Source organism: Halichoerus grypus, chromosome 10, assembly GCF_964656455.1.
Source record: "Halichoerus grypus chromosome 10, mHalGry1.hap1.1, whole genome shotgun sequence".
NCBI lineage: Eukaryota > Metazoa > Chordata > Mammalia > Carnivora > Phocidae > Halichoerus > Halichoerus grypus.
Window position 1 is genome coordinate 6,699,576 of NC_135721.1, and position 22,253 is coordinate 6,721,828.

A 22,253-nucleotide genomic window follows, 5' to 3' on the forward strand; every position below is an offset into this window, starting at 1 on the left:
GCTCAGTGGGTTAAGCGTCATTTGCTCCCAGCTCACGTCTTGATCTCAGGGTTGTGAATTCAAGCCCTGCGTTGGGCTCCACGCTGGGTGTGCAGCCTACATTAAAAAAAAAAAAGTTGGTGTTTGGCATGTGTGTACGTGCGTATGCCATCTTCAGTTAAAAGGCAAAGCAGCAATGTACAAGAAGGAATTAATGTTTCACAAATTAATGCCATGATAATATTTACATGGGCTTAGCAGTGACTGTAAGTTTTAGGGGCTTAGTTGTGGGACATACTTGAGATAAGGCCTCCAGAGGGTATTAGATGGCGTGAGTGGTAGGGGTTTGGAATAAATGTCTTACTGTTTCAGAGCTTTTGAATTAGTTTAAATAAAGAATATTGGGCTGTTTTGTTTTGTTTTTAAAGAATGTCTGTGACCATCTGTTTCTATTTATATGTGCAAATCAGAATTTTCCCCATCTTGAGTAAGAGTTCCGAAGTGAAAGTACAGGCCATCGGCATCCACACTGCCAATTTTAAATGAATGAAAACAGCCTCATTGTTTTCACGGAGTTGTTTTGTGGGACGTGATGTTATATATCTAAATACTTTGTATTCTAGGAAGATAAGCTTTCTAATCCACTGCATACAGACGAATTGCGTTTTAAGAAACTGCCACCAAGTGAATGAAATCCATCCATCACAACTCTCTCTTAGCTATTTGTCCTGCCCATTCATGTTCTTGCTCTGGGTGCCCGGGAGAGGCCCAAAGAGCCCCGCTGCTCTGCTGATCTTGACTGTTCCATCTCCCTACCTGTGGTTCCTTGCCTTCTAACAACCTGTCACCTCCTTCAGCACGTGGCTCTGCTTACCTCCTGTGGGAGACCTTTCCCCAGCAGAGCTGGTGACGGCATTGGTCGGTGTGGACTAAAGACCGGATGCACAGGGTTTCACGAAGTCCATGTTCATGGAGCATTTATAGGTGTCAGGCGCTGTACTAGGTGCTGGGGATGCAGAGACAGAAGTCGTCGGTCCCTGGTAGGAGGGTGGTGGTCTTCTTGTCTTTATGCCGTGGGGCTCAGTTTCTGAGAAGTCTCAATCGCTGTATCACAAACGGTGGTTATGAACAAAATCTCAGACAGCTACATGAACAAAAGAGCTGCCTAATAAGCCTTATGGAATGACTGCAGGTTTTACAGTTTGTCCCCCAGGATGAAAATAGTTTTATTCTCTCCATTTGTTGTTCCTTGTTTCTGGACTTTTTAACAGTCGTTTGCTTTGAAAAGACAAAGGAAACAGCAAGTGATTCTAGAAAGAACAACAGGCTAAGAGAATGAGGGGGCATTTTTGAACTGAAAAGGAAATCACAAAGATGGCATCTTGGTTTTATCATTACTCTATGGCCTTGGAAAAATGACCTAGCTTCCTTTCCCAGCCTTAGTTTCTGCCTTGCTATAATATTACCTGCCTCACCCGGAGTTTAAGAATCATCAGCTATAATGTACGTAAAAGCGCTTCTTGTTTCTATTGCTGTGTGGACAAAAGAGACTTACTGCTGCCACCCCCACGACCCCTGCTAATATTGTCCTGTCTGCACCTGACCTTCCAGTGAGCAATCTTCACTGATGCTTGACATTTCTTCCAGTCTGTTTGAGAAATCCACGCCGGAGAAATGCAGTGGCATTTTAAAAAAATTGTTGAAAATTACTTTTTGCCATGACCAAATATGCGTTTTTACATGTGGGATAGGATTCTTCATAGTATTAATAGCTAGTCATTAATTGGTTTTATTGACACTTGCAAGCAGGATTCTTCGTTTCATCTGTGAAGTTAACCCTTACATCACGTATATTGGAACATAATTGTAATCGCTCTTGGGAAGCATGAAGTGCAAGTGTTGTGAGGATAGTAGTTTCATAGAATTTTACATCTGGAACCTCGGAGGAGAAGTCACTGATCAAGGGCCAAATATGAGGGGGTGACAGCTCGGATGGTGTCCAACACGCATGCCCTCATCCTGCACAATCCAGCATTCCCTGTCGCTAGTAAATGGAAGCCTTCTGCAGCCCTGGGCCGTGCGGGTCGTGGCAGCAGAACCCATCACACTGCTCTCTCTTCCCTAGGCTGCTGCGATGTCCCCAGCTTTCGGGAGGAATGGTGAATAATCAGTATATTTGCTTTCTCGAGGGGCAGGAAATAAATACCTTGCGTGTTAGCTTCAAGGCAGAGAGCACCCTGGTCGGAGAAACCTGGGCAGTCCTTACGTGTAGAACCTGTCTTTAGCTTTGTCCCTCTCTCGTCTCCTTCACCCTAAACCAACAGCACCATTATGTGCAGTGTCCGTTTGTAGGACTCAGCACTGTGGGGTTCCCCGGGAAGTGCAGGGTGCAGCGGGGCCTTGTGTCTCCGTGGTGGGGAAGCATGAGGACCGCGGCCCTGGGTCTGGTCCTCCCCGCTTCCGGCAAGTTGGGGGGGGGGGGGCAGCCTCTTCCCCTCAGTGTGGTGGCTCAGGGAATCCACTCCCTTTCTTTCCTTCCTGTTTAATTAGCTGAGGTTTCAAATTTTCTTTTCTTTGGATGGAGACCAGACAAAGAAAACTAATGGTCTGAAGCCCTTCCTGGTGGAGAAATGCTCACATCCCCAAATCCCGAAAATTAACAGCCTTTAATGACCCGCAGAAGCCCAAGAAGGTTCTGAGCTGCCTCAGCCAAGAGCTGTTCATGCCTTTTGCTGCATGTCCCGTCCTCCCCACTGCCCCTCAGTGACAGGGACCCTGCCCTGCCTTTGTCCCCTCTTCCCCCTACTTCTGGCCTCGCCCCCGCCGCCTCGTCTGGCCCTGTGACCTGCCCTTCCTGCCAACTGGGTCATGCTCTCTGGGCTCCTCCTAAGCTGGCCTTTCCCGAATTCCTGTCCTATCTTTTACTCCTGCTTCCTAGGTGAGGACAGTTACTCAGAGGGAAAAAGGAGTGAGGCTGTGTGCATCTCTGATGGGCCCTTATCTCTGCTCCCACATTGCTCCCCATGGGCTCTCAGACCTCCCCACTCTGAGGTGGCCCACCGTTCACAGTGCAGCACCATTTTGTGGACTTCTGTCCTTCCAGGCAGCAGAATCCAGTCTTGGTCTGTGTTTTTAGCAGAGGTATCTTTTCTTCAGATGAACACTGCTGATGCTTACCGTGTACACCGGCCAGGTAGCCCTGCCATGTTTGAGGCTGGAACTGGGTGCTGAACTTCTCCACCCCTTCTTCTCGGCTCTCACACCTGGGCCCTGAAGGGTTCTGCATAGTCCTAGGGTCAAGCAGAGCAGAGTAGGGAGCCCCAGTTCCAGGTGTAAGGGGAACAGACATCAACCTGTCCCCTGCTCCCCCACCCTGTAGACCCCTTGGTATGGGGAACCCCACTTATAAAGCAAGGCCTCTGGGCAGGCTTTACCTTCTCACACCTGGGGGGGCCACCTCCTGTCCAAGCTCTGTCCACCTTCTCCCTACCCTTTGGGCCTAGGGTTAAACACATCTGGGAAGAGTTCAGGGGAGAAGCCCACACGGACTCAGTCTGCTGGTACAGGGGTGGTGGGGTGCTGGGTATCCACAGTGCAGTCTAGGAGGGGGGCTGTGGGCTCCCGGTGGTACAGCCCCCTTGGCCTTTGGCCCTTAACCGTATGTGGAGAGAGGTGCAGCTGGAGAAGAGCTAGATCAAGACGCGGGTCCACAGTGCACCTGTTCTGCCCTAGAGCCGGTCACTAACCAGATGACCTGATTGCTGTGCTGTGCCGACTCTCGGGGTGGCAGGAGGGGAGTATCCTCGCATTAATCCAGATGCTTTCCAGTGGCCGGGGCTGTGCTCAGACCTAGCGTGTGATCGTCACAAGAGCCGTATCAAATGGATATTATTTCCCTGTTTTAGGGATATGGAAACCGGGGCCCAGGAGTTGAAGGAATCCGTGTGTGGGGATGTGGGAACTAAGGCCCAGGTCTGTGTCTCTTGAGTCTAAGGTCTCTTTGCTGCACCGCTGGCGCTCATGATAGGCCTGGGTGATAAGGATGAAATGGGGTGCAGAGTATGTTGTCTGGGGACAGGAAAGATGCCTGGCAGTTCCTGCTCAGCCGCCCTCTTCCCCTCACTGCACTTCTTGGATAGCAGAAACCAAAGGTTAGTTCCTGGAGACCAGAGACTTGGGGGCAGGGAGCTGTGGATGGAGGGCATGACGTCTGTGTGCCTGTGGAGGGGCAGGGGAACAGGAGATCTCGTGAGCATGCCAGCTTCATCTGCGCACCCTCCCTCCTCCTTTCCAGAAACCATCTCTGCTGCATTTAGAGGCTGACTGTGTGCGTGGCAGGCCATTTGGTTCCTTCCTTTCTTCTCCCTTCCTCATTCTGGGTTTCCCTCCTCCTCCCTACTTCCCATTCCATCGTAGGGCAGTGGGGCCAGGTCTCTGGGATGGGAAATAGGAACTGAGAAGTGGAAGATCAAGACATGGCGAGACTAAAGACAGTGGTCATTTCATCTTCCCCTTAAAGCCCAAGAACAGCGTGTGCAACCTGGACACAGGCGAATGGTGGCAGACGACCCACTACCACCACCATCTGCCTGCTGTCCGCTCCCCTGGCGCTCTGGCCCCAGAATTGCTCACATCAGGTGGTCGAGGGTCTAGGTGGGTTTGCCGGCGCTCCTGGGGAACGTCACACGCAGCACAGTGGTGGTGGTGGGAGCGCTGCAGTCCTGCGGACTGGGAGTGGACGGCATCCCTGGTGCGGGAAGAGTGGCTCCGAGTGGTTTTAGCCCCGGACTAGGGAAGGGGCTGAAAGGCAGCCTGACGGAGAGGGGGACGAGGGGATTATTTTCCCCCAGCATCAGGGGAGGTAGCAGCAGCAGTCCACAGGCCCTCTGCCCTCCTCCTGGCTCTGGTAGCCAAGCAGTTATAAACTGTAGCGGGAGGGTGAGACGGGGGCCATGTGGTTCTGGAAGCTTGCTTCTCAGTCTGCTGGAACTTTGCTAGCCTTTCTTTAGTTCAAAGCCAAATAAACAACTTTGGGCCAGTCCAACTCTTTGCGTCAGTTTCTTTTACTTTAAATTGGGGAAATCAGTGGTGGTTTCACAAGATGCTATGAATGTTGTGTAAGGTCACAGTGGATGCTGAAAGTGCTCTGTGGAATGTGAAGTGCTCTGTGATTCTTGGGCCCAAGAATTGGTGCCTCTGGAAGCCACTCATCTGCTGTCTTTGGAACTGAAAGGCATTTCTCTCAAATGCCAACGACTTAACCTGAGTCACTTTGTTTCTGCCAACACTCCTGGAGCCTGGAGACCATCCAAGGCTACCCCCTCACCTCAGTGTGGCCGTTTGTGGGGAGAGGGGGCACAGAGCGTGAACTGTGCTAGACTACGCACGTGTCACACAGGTGTGAGGGGGCAAGCCTGCCTGGAGGCCTTGCTTTGTAAGTGGGGTTCCCAAGGAATCTGCGGAATGGGGGAGCAGGGGACAGGCTGACAGCAGGGCCCATCTGCTGCCCTTGTGCCCACTCTGTCCCATTTGAAAGCCCAGAGGGGACAAGTGACCCCCTCCACGAAGGTGGCCCAGAGCACCCTGCTCTGTCACTTGCCATATGGCCCTGCCTTTGCCCATGTCACCCCTCTGGGGAGTTAGAAACACATTAGAGAATGTTTTGAAGAATTTAAATGTTGATGGGAAAAAAAAAACCTCGTTAATGCAAGTGAAAGGCTGGGATGAGCTATAAAGGTGTTTTTTTTTTTTCTTAGTTTTTTTCTTTGTTACCATAAGCATTATCAGACCTGAAAATGTTTATCTTATGGATTGCAACAGTACTGGGCTGATGGTGTTCCTGGACAGCCCCTCCTTACTGGGCATAGTGTAGATGTAGCCCCTTAGAGACCCAGAGGGCACCTTGAAGGCTGTCGATTATGGAGTGCCTCCAGAGTCCCAGACACGTTGGAGATCTTATCCTCTGAAGCAAGTAGTAGTATTCCCAAGTTCGAGATGACAAAACCAAGCTCAGGGACAGGAAGCAATTTTTCTGAGGTCGTGCTGCCGATATGTGGAGTCTGGTTTAAAACTCTGTCTGTTCGGTTAAAAAGCCAGTGACTTTTAGCCACTGCACGATTCTAAAGGATCTGGCCCGGAGGGACCGGAACTGAGATCACATTCTACTGGGTTCTTTTCTTTTTGGTGTCTCCCTAGAGGTGACATGGTGGAGTTAGGGGTGTGGCTGGTAAAAGGGAACGAGGAGGCCTGAGTAATGGAGTGATGGTTTTTCCCCTTTCCAATGTGGGTATCACCCAGAGTGTAGTTTCAGTTAGAAGAGGTACTTTCTGGAAGAATGCATAAAGCACAAATGTGGCAGCCGGTTGACAGCAGAAAGGCCCCTGTCGAGGGCCCAGTCGGCTAAAAGGCACAAGGCTAGGGACAGAACCCACAGACTGAGTGTGAAGGATGGTTTCTGGGCAGACCTCCAGAGCCCCCGGAAGCAAAGTCCTACTTAGTACTCCTTGCCCGCACGTGGGGCTCAGAGAAAACAGCTCTCTCACGTCTCCTCTCTCCTGTTTATGTTACTGTAGTGGAGTTCATACGGCTGGATCCCTGTTTCCTGGGGAAATCAGCCTGGCTTGCGATTACATTGTCTTCTGGAACTGGGACAGATGTGGAAGGCTGACCTCACTCCCAACTGAAGGTCACCTTCCCAGCCTCTCCCGCTGCTTCTGTGTCACCAGGCCTCCAGTGCCTGGCCCGGGGCATGGCCTCACCCCTTCCCTTCCATCTTCTTTCAGTGCTGTGCTAGCACCTTCCAGTCTGATGTCCCCTGTTCCGGTTGTGATTGTTCCCCTGAGATGGCCCGTTTCCTGCTTGTATGTGGGCTCTTGAGTCAATCCGAGGGAGCAGAGCTGAGTAGTGCAGTGTGGAAGGTGTCAGTGGGGACTTCAGGCCAGGCCCTCTTCTGGGAGCGGGGCACCAGGGCACAGAGACCAGGGGCGCCTTTCTTTGGCTGCCTTGCCAAAATGCTCCTTTCTCTTTTCAGCTCTCCCAGATCTCCCGGAAGCTCTTTCTGTCCCAAAGTAGAAATCAGGATGTGAAGCATTTTTGTAAAGCTAGAATGTATTGTCCTCTGTTTCCGTTTCTCTAAGGGAGTGATCTAGAAAAGCTTGCGTTCCTGGCTGACGTCTCCAGTGGTAGAGGTCATGGGAGTGCTTGTGGGGACTTGGTTCTTCAAGCTGGACGAGCCTTGAGGCTCTCCTTGGTTGACATGGCATTTTCACATGGTCTGTGTTCTTCTTCCACCGAACGGTTTCACATCCATTTCGGTCATGGTAGCAACTGCCCAGAATTTAATCGTGTGGTTATTCTCCTTGGTTGGGCATTTGGGGTTCTTTTCAGAGTCCTGCTGAGAACGTCTTTGTAGAAATAACTTGTGTGGAAAGGAGGGAGGCCATGGGGATGTGGGATAGGAGCGGCTCTGGCAAAGCCCTTTGCTCGCTCTGGCAAGCTCACTTTCCAGAAGACGAGAGCGGGCAATGGCACTGTCCGCTGCCAAGTCAGGGTGTGGCTTGGTGACACCAGTTTTGTATTTAATTTTTTTTAAAGTTTATTTATTTATAATCTCCACACACCCTGTGGGGCTCGAACTCACGACCCCAAGATCAGGAGTCACATGCTTCACCAACCGAGCCAGCCAGGTGCCCCTGTTTTGTATTTCAAACCTCAGCCTTCCCTACCCTCCAGAGCCTTTGTTCTTTTGGTTTGTATTTCTTTTATCTGTCCTGGGACGGGACTGCGACTGGACGGGGACTGTCAGTGATTTTCATGTTTTATGAGTTCTTTGCTTCCTGGGGTCCAGCTTCTCATGTTCTCAGCCAGTCAGGTGGGGTAAGTGACATTCCTTTTTATTCCGGAGAGCTATTTATCTTCCATTATTTATTTTTAACCATACAAATCACACATAAATATATTTTTGTAGTACCAAACAGTACCAAAAAATGAAGCCTGCCTTCATGGTCTTTTCTGTCTTCTTATGGAACCCTGTGCCAAATTCATGTCTTCCAGGATTTTTTTCTGCGTATATATTTATGTATGGAAAGATGCCATTTTGAGTATTTTTCTTTATTGTTTAATCAGTTTCTTTGGCACATTTTTGTGCTCAAAGTTAATATCTAGTATCCTACTTGATCTGAAAATAACTGTAAAAGGTAACAGTGTAGGATATTGAAGTACTTTTTGTTTTCCTTAATTTAAAAAATTTCAGGTATAATGTACTCACATTGATGATAGTTTAAAAGTAGAAAAATCCAAAAAGCCCTCCAACTTTCCCTGAGACAACAAAAATTATTTGTTTCTTGTATCTTTATATACACAGTTTGTGTGTATAATACAACACTTGCTTGTCCTCTAGTTTATAACAGTTTATTTCTTTTTTTTTTTAAAGATTTTATTTATTTATTGACAGAGAGACAGCAAGAGAGGGAAAACAACAGGGGGAGTGGGAGAGGGAGAAGCAGGCTTCCCGCCGAGCAGGGAGCCCGATGCGGGGCTCGATCCCAGGACCCTGGGATCATGACCTGAGCCGAAGGCAGACGCCTAACGACTGAGCCACCCAGGCGCCCCTATAACAGTTTATTTCTTGGTTACAATTGTGTGTGTGTGTGTGTGTGTGTGTGTTGAGTTGGTTCAATAAATCATCTTGTACTCTCCTACTTTCTGAGATAGTATTTTGAGAAAGGTCTGTTGCATTTTGATCTGTGGATGCTGCCTTACTGTTTTTTGTTCTCCGTGTCCTGTATGCCCACGTGGGTCAGGGTCAGCCATGTGCACACGGCTGGGCATGCTGGTGCCCTCTCCCTGATGATGGCCCCCCCACCCCCAGGTCTGGATGCATCTGTTGCAAGTACCTGTGATTGAGGATATGGTCAAGGTCTAGTTGACAGTTGGGGTGAAGGGGCTGGCCGTCCTCTGAATAGATGCCCACTGAGCTACCAGCCTGGTTCGGCAGATGGGCACAGAATCCGAGACATTCTGAGGAATAAAAACAACATGTTGGAGAAAAATGAAAGACGTGTATCCTCTGTTTGCCTGTCCTCGAGTGTTGCCTGCCTTAGGAATTGGCCAACCTGGCGTCTGTCTCCAGCTTGCTGACTTGTGTCGTCTGCACTCGTGTATCTTGGAAATGGGACTAGGAGGTCTCTAAGTTCCTTTCACTCATTGTGTGTGACCAAAATGCTGAGCTAATAAATTACCCTTGTGAGGTACTTTCATTTTGGCAGCCTTTCTGGCTCTGCCCCCAAACTGTGGTTGATCTTAATTTCTTTTCCATAAAGAAGGCTTTAAATTTATTTTTATTCAAATGAGCATATCATATATATATATATATATATATAGATACACGCACACACACACGTACATGCACACGTACACACACATAAGGAAATATACTATAATCAAAGAATGATTATGGGGGCGCCTGGGTAGCTCAGTCATTAAGTATCTGCCTTCAGCTCAGGTCATGATCCCAGGGTCCTGGGATCGAGCCCCGTGTCGGGCTCCCTGCTCCGCGGGAAGCCTGCTTCTCCCTCTCCCACTCCCCCTGCTTGTGTTCCCTCTCTTGCTGTCTCTCTCTGTCAAATAAATAAATAAAATCTTAAAAAAAAAAAAAAAAAGAATGATTATGAACAGACTCTCATCCAGCCATCACCTGTCCTTCCTGGTCACGGTCAGCATCCAGAGAGCACTCGCCTGCCTTCCTGTCAACACCCTCAGAGTAGCTGCCCGCCCAGCTGTGCGATAGACATCTCCTCCCTTCTCTTTGTAGTTTTATCAGCAACATTATACATCCCTAAACATAAACAATATAATCCAGTTTTTCCTATTTCTTTAGATTTTTATGCTAGTATACTGCATGTATACTTCTGCAAATTGCTGCTTTAGCTTCACATTTTTGTGAAATTCCTTTATGTTCTGAGTGGGTAAAGTTTGTCCGTGTCCATGCAACAGTTCATCCATTTTACCATTAACAGGCATTTGGGTTTGTCCAGTTTTCAGCTATTTCGAAGAGTGCCATGAACACCCTTGTCTTCTGGTGCAGATACATATGTACTGTGAGTAACTTCAGTTTTATTAGAGAATAGCAAGTGTGCCCTTCTATGTGTCCTTAAGTATATGTCTTACACAGCTGGATTTAGCTTGGATATTGATTTGATCGTAATTCTTTGTGACACCTGCTGTTCTCCAGGCCTCTGCTTTATTCCCAGGAGGAGGTAGATCCATTATTGCTCTGGCCTTAAAATGAGCCTGCAGGCCACAGTGCATTTCTGTGCTTCCCAGAAGGCCTCTGGAAATTTTTGACACTGTCATTAATGTTTTGTGTTACTTTAAAAGTAAAGTCAAACGTGTGATGAGGCAAAGCTGCCATCTCAATGTTTGCATGGCTCTTCCTTGGCAAAGCCATCCTTGGGCAAAGCCACCAGATCCTGGGTGTTGCTTTGTTTTGTTATTTGGTCTGTGTCTTTCAAAAATGTCATTTCCTCTCAGGTTAGCCTTTCATAAAAGGAGCGAGGGAGAGGAGCTGGGACAGGAGAGTGGAACAGGAGTCCCAGGCGGCCCAGTGGGGGGAGGCCTGTGGTCTGTTATTTCCTCTTCCTCCAGGCAGCGTCTTTGGGTTCCAAGAGTGAAGCCAGCCCCGTCCTACCCTTGCTGGCTCGAATTGCTGGCGATCAAACTGGTGCTGTGCCAAGAGGAGACTGGGCCGGCTGATAGCGCTGGAGAAACCTCTGTGTGAATCCTCAGGGCCATATGTGAAGGGCCAGATGTGAAGGGCCCCCCTGTGTAGGCCTAGAGGCAAAATGGAAGATATTATATAGGTACTTACATTATAAGAGAGAAAATAAATTTCCGTAGTTTTTTTTAACAAAGTTCAAAATATAATACTGGATGAAGTACAATTTTTTGATAATGCCGGTCTACTAATCAGAATCAGGGAATTCTTTCTGGGAACATTTCTGCATTGGGGTTCAAAGCTACTATTCCCCTTTGCCTCGTTGCCATATCAATTGTAAAAGTTCATCTGTGCAGATCCTTAGCTCATGGCCTCGCAAAAACCAGTCCGCCAGCAGGTGCCACCTGCTCCCGGCTCAGCTCCTCAGACAGACTGTGGATCTGGCCCCCACCGTCCAGCATCAGGAGGCAGGTGCCTCCATGCCAGGATGGACATCCGTAGGCTCTGGGAACAAAGACTAAGAACTTCAGCCCTCTGAAGGGGGACAGGTGTGTCACACGGTCCCCTCTGGGCCGAGCCCATGCGGGGTGAGGAAGAGGAGGGGACCCCCCCAGATGATGCCAATGCCTTAGGGACTGCCCTCGGGGACGGCGCGCAGAGGGGCTGCAGGTGCAGGGAAGAGCATAAAGCGGATGGCGTGTTTAGAAACAGGATATTGTTTCTCAGGCTCCTGAGAAAGGTGTCGAGACACGAGGAGCTGGATTTTTTATTTCACTACGTTTTAATTTTATTCTCCATGTTCCCACGCGGCTAGCGGCTTCCCTATTGGACAGCACAGGTCTGAGGAGGGAAAGAGCAAAGGGCTTCGGGTCCCCTCCTGGGGGGGCTTTCTTTTCGCTGGCTACAGGCCTCCCGGGAGCCACCGTCCGTGGACGAGCCGCCGAGACTGCGGGGAGCTGCTCGCAGGAATAAATCAGAACCGGGGCCATTCATGTAATGGTTCAGGGGTCACAAGAGACGCTTTTGGAGTGGTTGGACACAGTTGTTTATTTTCCTCTAAAATATCGGAGACACATCTCTTCAGTCTTGTTTATGTGATAAATTGACTCTGTGAAACTTGTTTTATAAACTAAAGGGCAGCCGCAGTGTAGGTCATCAGAATTAATGCGGTTTGGCCAGACTTTAGCTGTTGCGCCGTGTTCCCGCTTAGGTCCGTATTGGCTGTTCAGTTTTTGCTTGTGTTTATAGTTTTTACACACACATTCTGGCCAAGACTGCAGCTCTTTTTCCTTCTTTTAAGCTTGGGTAGATCTGGGGAGAGGAGGGTGTGGGTGAGTGCCCAGTCTATTAGGAATCTTAGCCGGGATCAGTGGACACCTTTGACTTCTTGAGGCTCTCAAGTTTTGTTATTTTGTTGTTGTTTTAGGATTCCCGGGCTGTTTTTATATGTAATTGACAGAAGACTTTTTCTAGCACTCAGTCTTAATCATCCTAAGTTCTCCTGACCAAGTTTAATCTTAATTATCTGTAAATATGCACCATAATGAAGGGTGTGTTTCTGAGTGGGGAGGTAATTGCTTTTCCCTCTTTCAGTTTTAATTTAAACTTAACCTCTACGCCTACCTCACCTTTATTTCCAAGCTCTTAACAGACTGTCGAAAAGCAACAGTTACCGTTTATCCACGCTTCCCTGAGTTCGGGAAATAGCACATCCCCTTTAATAACAGAGGTAGAAGATTCCATATGGTGGCCTATTTTTACAAGACTTTTATGCAGGAAGAGATCAGGGAGGGGTGTGCCCCACAGTATAATGTGGGAGGAAATTTGTCAGAGTTCAGCGGTGTTACGAAGCATATTTCATCTGTGGTCGGCCTTCCACACTGAGATAGACGACTACCCCGGTGCCCATTTTTCTCAGCACAGTTGAGTCAAACCCCTGTGGGTGGATTACTCTGTCATCCTTGAGGGTGCCAGAGGATGGAGAGCTAGAATCAGTTGAGGAGGCAGAGTAGATCTCCCTGGCTACTCACGGACTTTTCCAGAATGTCTGCTGCCCTGTACCAATCCCATGTGGCTTCCCAATCGTGGGTCCCAGCCAGGTCCTTCACCTTTGGATATCCTTTCCCTGAATCTACTTCCTGCCTGCTCAATCCATTGCTCCTGCTGGGGCCTGAGTGACCTTCAAGTACAGCCCTCCCTTCTCCGGGGGGAAGCCTTCGGTAGCTGCCCCCTTTCTCCAAGCTCAGCCAGACACCCTTGCCAGCCTCTTGAGTCCCTGCCTGCCTTTCTGGTCTCAGGGGCACTGACTGAGCTGCTTTTTGGTCCTGTTGTGTCAGCTCTCTGCTGGGCACTGGGAACACAGCCATGAGCAAGTTCCGGCCCTTAAAGAAGACCACTGAAAAAAGGAAAAAGAGACATAAAGTTAATTTTATTAACATTTAAGGTAATACGTCCAAAATATTATCGTTTTAATGTGTGGCACTGGCCATATGTCCATGCTCAATAGACACGTGTGCCTTGTCGGTACCCCAGTAGGGCAGCGCAGGTCTTGAGGTGAGCAGGACAAATAGAAAGGCAGGCCAGGTACACGATAGTCCTGGACTTCTGGCTTTGTGTTTATTTAGGGCATTATCTTGCTAGATTGTGAATTCTGAGCAGGCATGGGCATTGCCCTGTTTTGCTCACCGTTGTATTTCTTTTTTTTTTTTTTTTTTTTTAAAGATTTTATTTATTTATTTGAGAGAGAGAATGAGAGAGAGAGAGCATGAGAGGGGGGAGGGTCAGAGGGAGAAGCAGACTCCCTGCCGAGCAGGGAGCCCGATGCGGGACTCGATCCTGGGACTCCAGGATCATGACCTGAGCCGAAGGCAGTCGCTTAACTAACTGAGCCACCCAGGCGCCCTCACCGTTGTATTTCTAATACCTGGATTAGTACTTAGCACATAGTAGGTGCTCAGTAAATTTTATCAGATGAACTATTGCATAAGCACAGGGTGCTACGGGAAAAGTTGGGGTGGGTAACCAACCTGTCCGAGAAGGCTTTCTCAGGAGGAGGACATGTCTCTAAATCAACTTGCAAAATTGGAGTTGGAGTTGAACCAGGGGTCAAGAGGAGACAGGGAGAGTAGTGCACAGTGCTCAGAAGTAAAGAAGAGGAAGAAGGTTGGAGTGGGGGGAGTTGCAGGAGTTCCTTGACGGAAGCTTAGGGTACAGTTGGGGAAGGGGTCAGGAGATGGGGCTGGAGAAGTAATGGGGGCCAGATCACCAAGAGGTTTTAAAGCTGCCACAGAGTCGATGCCTCATTCTGAGGATGTGCAGAAAAAGCACCAGCGTCCTGGGTGGGGGCGTGGCCCCTTGAACTTGTGTGGTGCGTTTCTCTCCTCGTGTGTGTGATGTTTCTCCTTTCACACCTCCTAGCCCAGAGAAAGGGCTTCATGAGAATATTGGCTGGCTTACGTTTCCATGTAGGCTAACCGGGCTGGTGTTGGTGTCTTCTGCTGTCTGTGGGAAGCCTTAGGAGGAGGAGCGGGTGTAATTATTTGAATGCAGGTCAGAAATTGTTCTAGCAATTCCCGACCAAATTCTCTCCAAGTGCTGGAGTAGATGTTGATTAGATGAAATATGTTTTTCAGTAATGGCCCTTCACCTGGGGATTGGGACCTTCCAGAGCTTTGATGAGTCATTGAACTTGTGTCTTTGTGAGAGTCGTACTCTCTGACACACGGTCGATAAAGCTTCAGGAACCAGTGTTTCTGACAGCCTGAACAAATCCTGTCTTCTTGCTGTTGCTGGCAGAACCCAGCAAGTGGGCACACGAGCTGCAGGGTACTGTTTGCTGGGTGGCAGATGGGGGAGTAAAAGTTGATGAGACTTCCAGAGAAAGAGTTCAACAGTGAGTTTCATGGGTTATGTTCTGTTTCCAGATTCCTTTTCCTATCTCAAGGGAAGGTCAAGAACAGACTAATGATGACCTAGGAAAATAAAAGCTAGTTCTCTATAAGAAATTTTGACTTTCTTATGTCAATCCTTACCTACCCCTTCCTACAGTATGTCAGAAAATAAGGCTTTTTTTTTTTTTTTTTTTTTTAATTTCAAGTAGACCCTGTACCCAATGTGGGGCTTGAACTCATGACCCTGAGATTCAGAGTTGTATGCTCTACAGCTGAGCCAGCCAGGTGCCCCAATAATGCTTTTTAAAATATCACTTCTCCTGGGGCGCCTCGGTGCCTCAGTTGGTTAAGCATCGGACTCTTGGTTTCGGCTCAGGTTATGATCTCAGGGTGGTGAGATCAAGCCCCGCCTCGGGCTCTGCGCTCAGTGGGGAGTCTGCTTGAGATTTGTCTTTCCCTCTCCTCTGTCCCTCCCCATGCTCTCTCTCTCTCTCAAATAATAAATAAATAAAAATCTTTAAAAAAATAGTCATTATTGCTTTAGAATGGGACTTGGGGTGCTGATATTGAAAGTGGATTCAAGAAGTGATTCATCTGGGGCACCTGGGTTAAGCCCCACTCTGGGCATGGAGCCTGCTTAAGATTTTCTCTCTCCTTCTCCCTCTGCCTCCCCACCCCCCACTTGCATGTCCTCTCTTATACAAACATAAAGGTGACTCAGGAAGGCTGGACATGAAGGACTCTGGTTGCTCTGCGGTGGTGTGCTGTGTTGCTGCTGGCAGTCGACTGCAATTTTTTATGATTAAAACTCATGACGAGTAGTAACGATGTTATTGAGCGTCGCCGTATACCAGATACTGGGCTAGGTCTAGCTTCCCCTGCCGTTCTTCGTTTCTTTACAGTGACCCTGTGGTAGGTGTCACTCTCCCAGTTCACACACGCTCTCTTCCTCCTGTCACAGCTGGAAGTGACACATTGCTCTTCTTCGGTGTTGAATTGGGTTAAGAGGAAATTTTACCCCTGTAACTTTTGTGAAAGCAGAGCCGTACTTAAAATTCCTGATCTGATGAGTCATTGAGCAGTTCTTACTTGAGCACTTACGATGTGCTAGGCACTGTAGGTGCTCTATCCTACTATGTGGTGGTTGGTCTCGTAAAGTGTACTATTAAACGGAGTGTAGTAGAGGAATATTAAACACTTAAGTGTGTCTAATCATTCAACCTTGCGACATAGATATTGTTACGCCCTGGTTCTGGAAGAGAAGCCCTAGGCTAGGAGAGGATTAAGAAGAACGTGCTTCCTAACCCAAACAAATTCACGTCTGGGTCTTTGCAAATCCAGAGTGGGTTTGCCTTCCACTGGACCCTGCTGCCTCCGGGCAGGGAGGTCTTGCCGGAGTAGGGACACACTGGTGGCTGATCTGCCTCACCACCCCTCGTCGCTCCTCCCCCTGCTCCCTGTCCTTCGCCTCTCTTGGGAAGGAGCACCTGGCAGGTGCGCACAGATCTGAGCCGTGCTTGGTCATGGGGAGAATTGAGACCGGTTGGAAGTGGAGTCGGTCTGAGGTGAAACCCTTGTCACTGCAGGAGGCGGACGTCCAGGGCGCAGAGTGGGCAGAGGCGGCTCAGGTGCTTCGTGTGGATGAGGCATCCGAGAGGGCGTTGGCTTTTGGGGATGACTCCATCTTCACACCACACTGAGGATTTGTCCCCCAGAAACAGCTCACTAATACCACTTCTCTGTATTCTAGGCTTTGGATGTGGACCGGATGGTTCTTTACAAAATGAAGAAATCCGTGAAAGCAATAAATATCTCTGGGCTGGGTGAGTATGCATTCTTTCCTAGGGGTTTCTTTGTGTAAATCCTTGCATTAGCAGAAACTGATGCCGTAATAGTGATCACCATTAATGAATAATCCACCAAACCTTTTTTTCTAGGCATGCAAATTGTAAAGTTGAGTTGGGATGTTTAGTTTTTAGAAGTGTGTTTTGTTTTGTCAAGCCTCTGATTCTGGAATGGCACTTCATCTGCCGCCCCCGACCCCCACCCTCCCGCTATCCCATGCGCTGCTTCCTGTTCTCTGAAGCGCAGCTGAGTTTCCCACCACACCAGCTTTGTCCGACTGATCGACAAGGACACCGGCCTCATTCCTGCCTCTGTTGTTTGGTTTGTGTGTTAATCATGTCAGAATGGCTCTTCCGTTTCTCTCATCCGATGCTTGCCTTTCTTGTTTGGGATGACAATTAACATAAAAGCACAATCAGCTATTCAAAGTAATATCTGATCTAGACTAATAAACCTTTTTCTGACTTAAAGATTTCAGGCTGTACGCATGTGGCAGGTCAGCCCCCTGCTCAAAACCTTACCGGTGAAAGAAAATAATCTTTTTTTTTTAAGTCATGAAGTGACTCTGTCATTTCTCTCAGAAGCAAGCCAGTGGCAGGCTTGGAGGGCTAGAAGTTGTGAGAGCTCCCAGAGACCGTGGAAACAGGTGGTGGACTGCAGAGAGCAAGGCTGGCTCGTGGGAGAGCACACCGCTGCCGAGTATGGCAGAGACACTCCCTTTGCCCGTGGCTGGTGGCCGGGAGGAGGAGGGGGCCCAGGCTCTGTGCCTACAGACGCAGTCAGGCCACCAGATTACCCTTGTGATGTTCCCTTTGATGATAGTAGCAACTGGAGTAGAAGGACAGGGAATGGCACAGGTGGTTAAAAGGAGGGAGGGGCAGGGAAGGGTCTGGAAGTACCTGTTGTGCCCAACCCCGCCCCCACCCTAGTTCTCCTGTTGTGAGCGGCAGCTCCAGTAACTGCGTTTGCCTCCCCCAGGGAGGGCTGTGCCAGCCAAGACTGTGAAGAGGCCGGTAGGACATCTCAGCTACAAAGATGGTATTACAGTCAAGAATGGCTAGTATATTTAGGAACAGATTTAACAAAAGATAGGCAAGAACTCTATATTGAAACCTATAAAACACCACTGACAGAATTAAAGACCTAAATAAATGGAGAGGTATATGATGTATGTGGGTTGGAAGACTCGATATAGTCACGATGTCTGTTCTCTCCAAATTGATCTCAAGATGCACCACAGTCCTAATCAGAATTCTAGCAGGAGAAATTGACAAACTGATTGCAAAACTTATATGGAAACGCACAGGACCTGGAATATCCCAAGCAATCTTGGGACAGAAACAAGTTGGGAGAACTTAAACCATCTGACTTCAAGTCTTGTGAGCCAGTAATGGTCTACACTGTGTTGCTAGCTTGGGGGGCCAACAAAGAGGTGACTGGAACAAAAGACAGTCTAGAAATAGACCCTCACTAAGAGGTGTCTGACTGTCAGCACAGTTGCCGAGGCAGTCCCATGGGGAGACGAAGGTGTTTCTAGCACGTGATACCGGAACAGCTGGATCTTTCCATCAGAACAAAGGAAGTACAGCCCTCTCACCCACCCTACACAAACAGTACTTTGAAATGGCTCATAGATTCAAATTTAGAAACTAAAACTATAAAGCTTCTTGAAGAACACATAGGAGAACATCTTTACAACACGGGGCAGGCAAGGCTCCTTGAAAAGGACACAGAAGGCAATAGCGTAAAAGAAAAAAAAATGGTTAAATCAGACTTCATCAAAATGAGACACTTCTACGTGCTCAAAAATGCTGTTGGGACTAGCCTAACATTGGATGGGCCCCCAATCAAGAAAGTAAAGAGCTTACACTTGAGGAAACTAAATTAATAGGGCAATCAGAACAAGACTCTAAAATAAGAGCATATGTATGATTAACATCCTTAAAAAGGCAAGGGTGGTATTTAATTACTGGGATCAGAAAAGGTACTAGTGAAAAAGAACCAGTAAAAGGTGTGAAAATAGAAAAATATATCATTGTTGAAATAAAAACTAAAATTTGCCAAATGGCAGGCTACACACATAGGAGAGGGGATTGGTGAGATCCCTTGTTGCCGGAACGTGAGTTAAAGGAATGGGACAGTGTAAAGTAAAAATCAAGAGCCACAGAAAACAGATTGAGAGTGGTCAATATTAGCATCCATCCAAAAGGACTTGCAGAAGAGGGGGAAAAAATGGAAAAGGGGAAAGTTTTAAAATAATAGCTGACAAATTCTCAGAACTAAAGAAAGATTTGCGATCTCGGGTCGAGGGACACCTGGGTGGCTTAGTCGGTTGAGCATCCGACTCTTGATTTCTGCTCAGGTCGTGATCTCACGCTGGGCATGGAGCCTGCTTAAGATTCTCTCCCCTTCCCTTTGTTCCTTCACCCTGCCTCCCTATAAAAGATAAAATAAGATCTCAGTTTGAGAGAGTGCACTGAATTCTAAGGAAAACAGATTATAAACACACATGTAAATACATACACACAGTGTGTGTGGTATGTATGTGCGTATGTATGTGGATATGTGTACATATCTCAGGACATATCCTACTATCTTGACCTCAGGGATAAAGAGAAAATCAAAAATTTACCAAGAGGGGAATAAGCATATATATAGGAAAAAAGATTTGGGGGCAGTATGCTAAAAAATGATTGTTTTAGCGTTTTGACTTTATAGGTATTTTCCCCCCTTCATTTTCCATATTTTATATATTGTAATGTATTGATGTTAAAATGATTAGACAGGTGTTAAGTTGTTTATGGTTAAGTTCCAGATGAACATGAAGGAAGTTCAGGAAAGCAGAGAAGAGGTGGGAGGGACTTAAGTTGTTCGTGACTGAGCTTGTCCCGACTGAGTTCGAAAGCTTTTTGGAGTTTGTGGTGTTGGCTGTTTTACCCTGGAGCGAATCGCTTAGCATGTTTTAGCTCTGGTTTCCTTGTCTCTGAAATAATCCAGTTGGGTTAGAATGCACATTAGTGGTTCTCAACCAGGGTGATTTTGCTCCCCCCAGTGTGGTTACTAACAACTGAGAGGTGCGTGCGTGCGCGTGTCTGTGGGCGTGTGCGTATATTTGGGCACCTCATGGGTCGAGGCCAGGGATGCTGCTAAAGATCCTACAAAGCACAGGAGAGCTCCCAACAAAGAATTATCTGGGCCCAAATGTCAATAGTGCCAAGGTTGAAACCTTCAACTAGATGTTCTTCAGAGTCTTATACAATTTTTTTTTTTTTAAGACTATTTATTTATTTGAGAGAGAGAGAGAGAGCAGGGGGAGAGGCAGTGGGAAAGGGAGGGAGAGACTGTCAAGCAGACTTGCCCCTCAGCATGGAACCCAATGCAGGGATCAGTCACATGACCCTGGGACGATGACCTGAGCTGAAACCAAGAGTCAGATGCCCAACGGACTGAGCCACCCTGGTGCCCTCAAAGTCCTCTACAGTTTTTAAAAAACAAACAAAACAAAACCAGAAACCGCCACCATACTTAGCTTGCAAGTACATAAACATTGATTACCTGACAACTACTGATTTTATGAAAGAAGGAAGTAGAATTAGTTTTCATTGAGTAACACCTAACTGGAAGTAAGCCTATGTAGGAAAGTATTTTTTATTTAAAAGGAAATATCAAACAGTATAAAACTCTTCACTCAACACTGAGCTTTGCTGAAACAAATGTTAAACTATCCAAGAAGGTGGTCACCTGTCTCCAGCTCTTTTCTGGATAAGTAGGGAAGGGGCAGGGAGGAATAATGATTGTTTGTAGGTTTTTGGACGCTTATTACAAACCTTGTGCTCTCTGTGCATTATGCTAATCTTTATAGCCAACTGTTCTCATTTTATAAATGAGCCACCTGAGATCAGAGGGCTAAACGTGTTCCCGGGCCACTCCGTGGAACTCGGCTTCCTGCTGGCCCAGGCTGTGTGCAGGGCCCGCTCCGCTTCGAGGCCACCACCCCTTCAGGCTGACTGGCGCACTGACCGACTCTCTTCAAGATTTCCAGAAATCTCAAAGATGGATGCTTAGTTCTTTTGACAAACAATAGATTTCAGAAAGTTTCTCAAGAGTGTTTTTTTTAACCATGTTCACTTGGGCTTTGAGTTTCTGCTTTAAGGCTAGTTTAAAAGGGGGAATATTTTATATTCTGATGACGTTCAAGAGTGATTTTAAAGTCCTCTGTCGAGAAGGCTGTTCTTTTTTTTTTTTTAAAGATTTTATTTATTTATTTGACAGAGAGAGACACAGTGAGAGAGGGAACACAAGCAGGGGCAGTGGGAGAGGGAGAAGCAGGCTTCCTGCGGAGCAGGGAGCCCGATGCGGGGCTCGATCCCAGGACCCCGGGATCAGGACCTGAGCCGAAGGCAGACGCCCAACGACTGAGCCACCCAGGCGCCCCAAGAAAGCTGTTCTGATCAGAAATAAAAATGAAGGACTGCTTCTCGTGCAGGCGTTGGCCACGTGACTGCGGCCCGTCCTGAGAAGGACCTGTGTGTCCCTGTAGGCTAGCCCAGTTCCCCGCCACGTAGCTTTAAACAAGCAAGCGTAGAGGAAGGTGTTGTAAACACATGGGTGTCAGGAAGCTAGCCTGTACAAATTTAGTAACACTTGCGTCTCATCTGCCTTTCTGACCTATATTGTTGAGTGTGTGCCACAAACGTCCTTCCTTTACCTGCCCCAGAGTCGTTTCCTAAAATACAGCCTAGTGATATTACTTCTCTGCTCAAAAGTCTGCAGCATTTTCTCATTACCCACTTTGACGTTCGTGAAGGTGAGTCCCAGAGCCTGGGAGAGATGAGGAAGGCCTGCGTGGGCTGTAGAATTTTAGGGAAATTGGGGTCAAGCACAGGTAAGCAGGTGTCTATTCCTGCAGGACTGGCTGGAGACTTCAGCTTGCCCCTGTGGAGTAGGAGAGGAGCTCTGTCTTAGCCTTCTCCAGATTTATTTGCTTATGATATTGCCGCTGCCTCCCTTCATCGATCCAACATAAGCCTCGGCTCAGTAAACACGGCAGAACACCAGAGGCAGACCGAGCCCCTTGCATGCACCCTGCTCCTGGCTACCTGTCTAGAGGGCCCTTCTTGGAAATAAGGTGCAGTTTCCCCAGTATGCCACGTTTTGTGCCTTCTCCCTCTGCACTTGCTCTTCTGTCTGCCTGAAAGGGCATTTTGCCACTTTATTAGAGGAAACGGAGGCTTGAGGAAGTGAAAAGCTGGTTCTGGAATTTTAGCATCGCACTTCGGGCACCCAGCTGTGTCCTTCCTGAGGCTCCACACAGCAGGCTGACCGTTAGCGAGCCCTTGGGGGGGGGGGCTCCTATTTCTGTCGTCTTTCACCCATCTGATAGATCATGCCAAGTTTGAGTTATTATAAGGCCATGAGTCTGAATTATTTTGAAGTCAGAATACTGATCCTGAAGTCTTTATTTCAGAGCAGTGTTGTCTACTTCAAAGAATTCACCTTCTTTGGTGACTTCTAGAGGAAACCCATACCTTTTCCTGTGATGTTGCTGACACCATTCACAACAGTTTTGGAACTCTTCTCTAGAACTGCTTTTAGTAGCACATTCTTTTGAATATTTTTGGTAGAGGAGTGTGAGGATAGGTGAAATTTTTTTAGAACTTCAGAATTTTTTTAGAACTAGACATCAGAAATCAGTGGGGCATATTCAGGAAGGGATTAGCTGCGGGCGACCACAGTTGGTCTGGAGCATTGTGAGTGCACACTCATTCTGTCTCTGAGGGCAGTTCCAAGAGGAGGCCCATGTGGTTTGATCATGAGCGTGTTTA

General features: G+C 47.8%; 1 protein-coding gene across 8 annotated transcripts in view; it reads left to right on the plus strand.

The window, feature by feature from the left end:
• ASAP2 (ArfGAP with SH3 domain, ankyrin repeat and PH domain 2) overlaps window positions 1–22,253 on the plus strand; it is a 167,184-nt gene that overhangs the window by 40,935 nt on the left and 103,996 nt on the right. For 7 of the 8 annotated variants that reach the window (XM_078055944.1, XM_078055946.1, XM_078055945.1 and 4 more), the window contains exon 2: window positions 16,334–16,406. The exons of the other annotated variant lie outside the window; for it this stretch is intronic. In XM_078055944.1, the coding sequence (XP_077912070.1) occupies window positions 16,334–16,406 (73 nt within the window). The remainder of the gene's footprint in view (window positions 1–16,333; window positions 16,407–22,253) is intronic. 8 annotated transcript variants of the gene reach the window in all.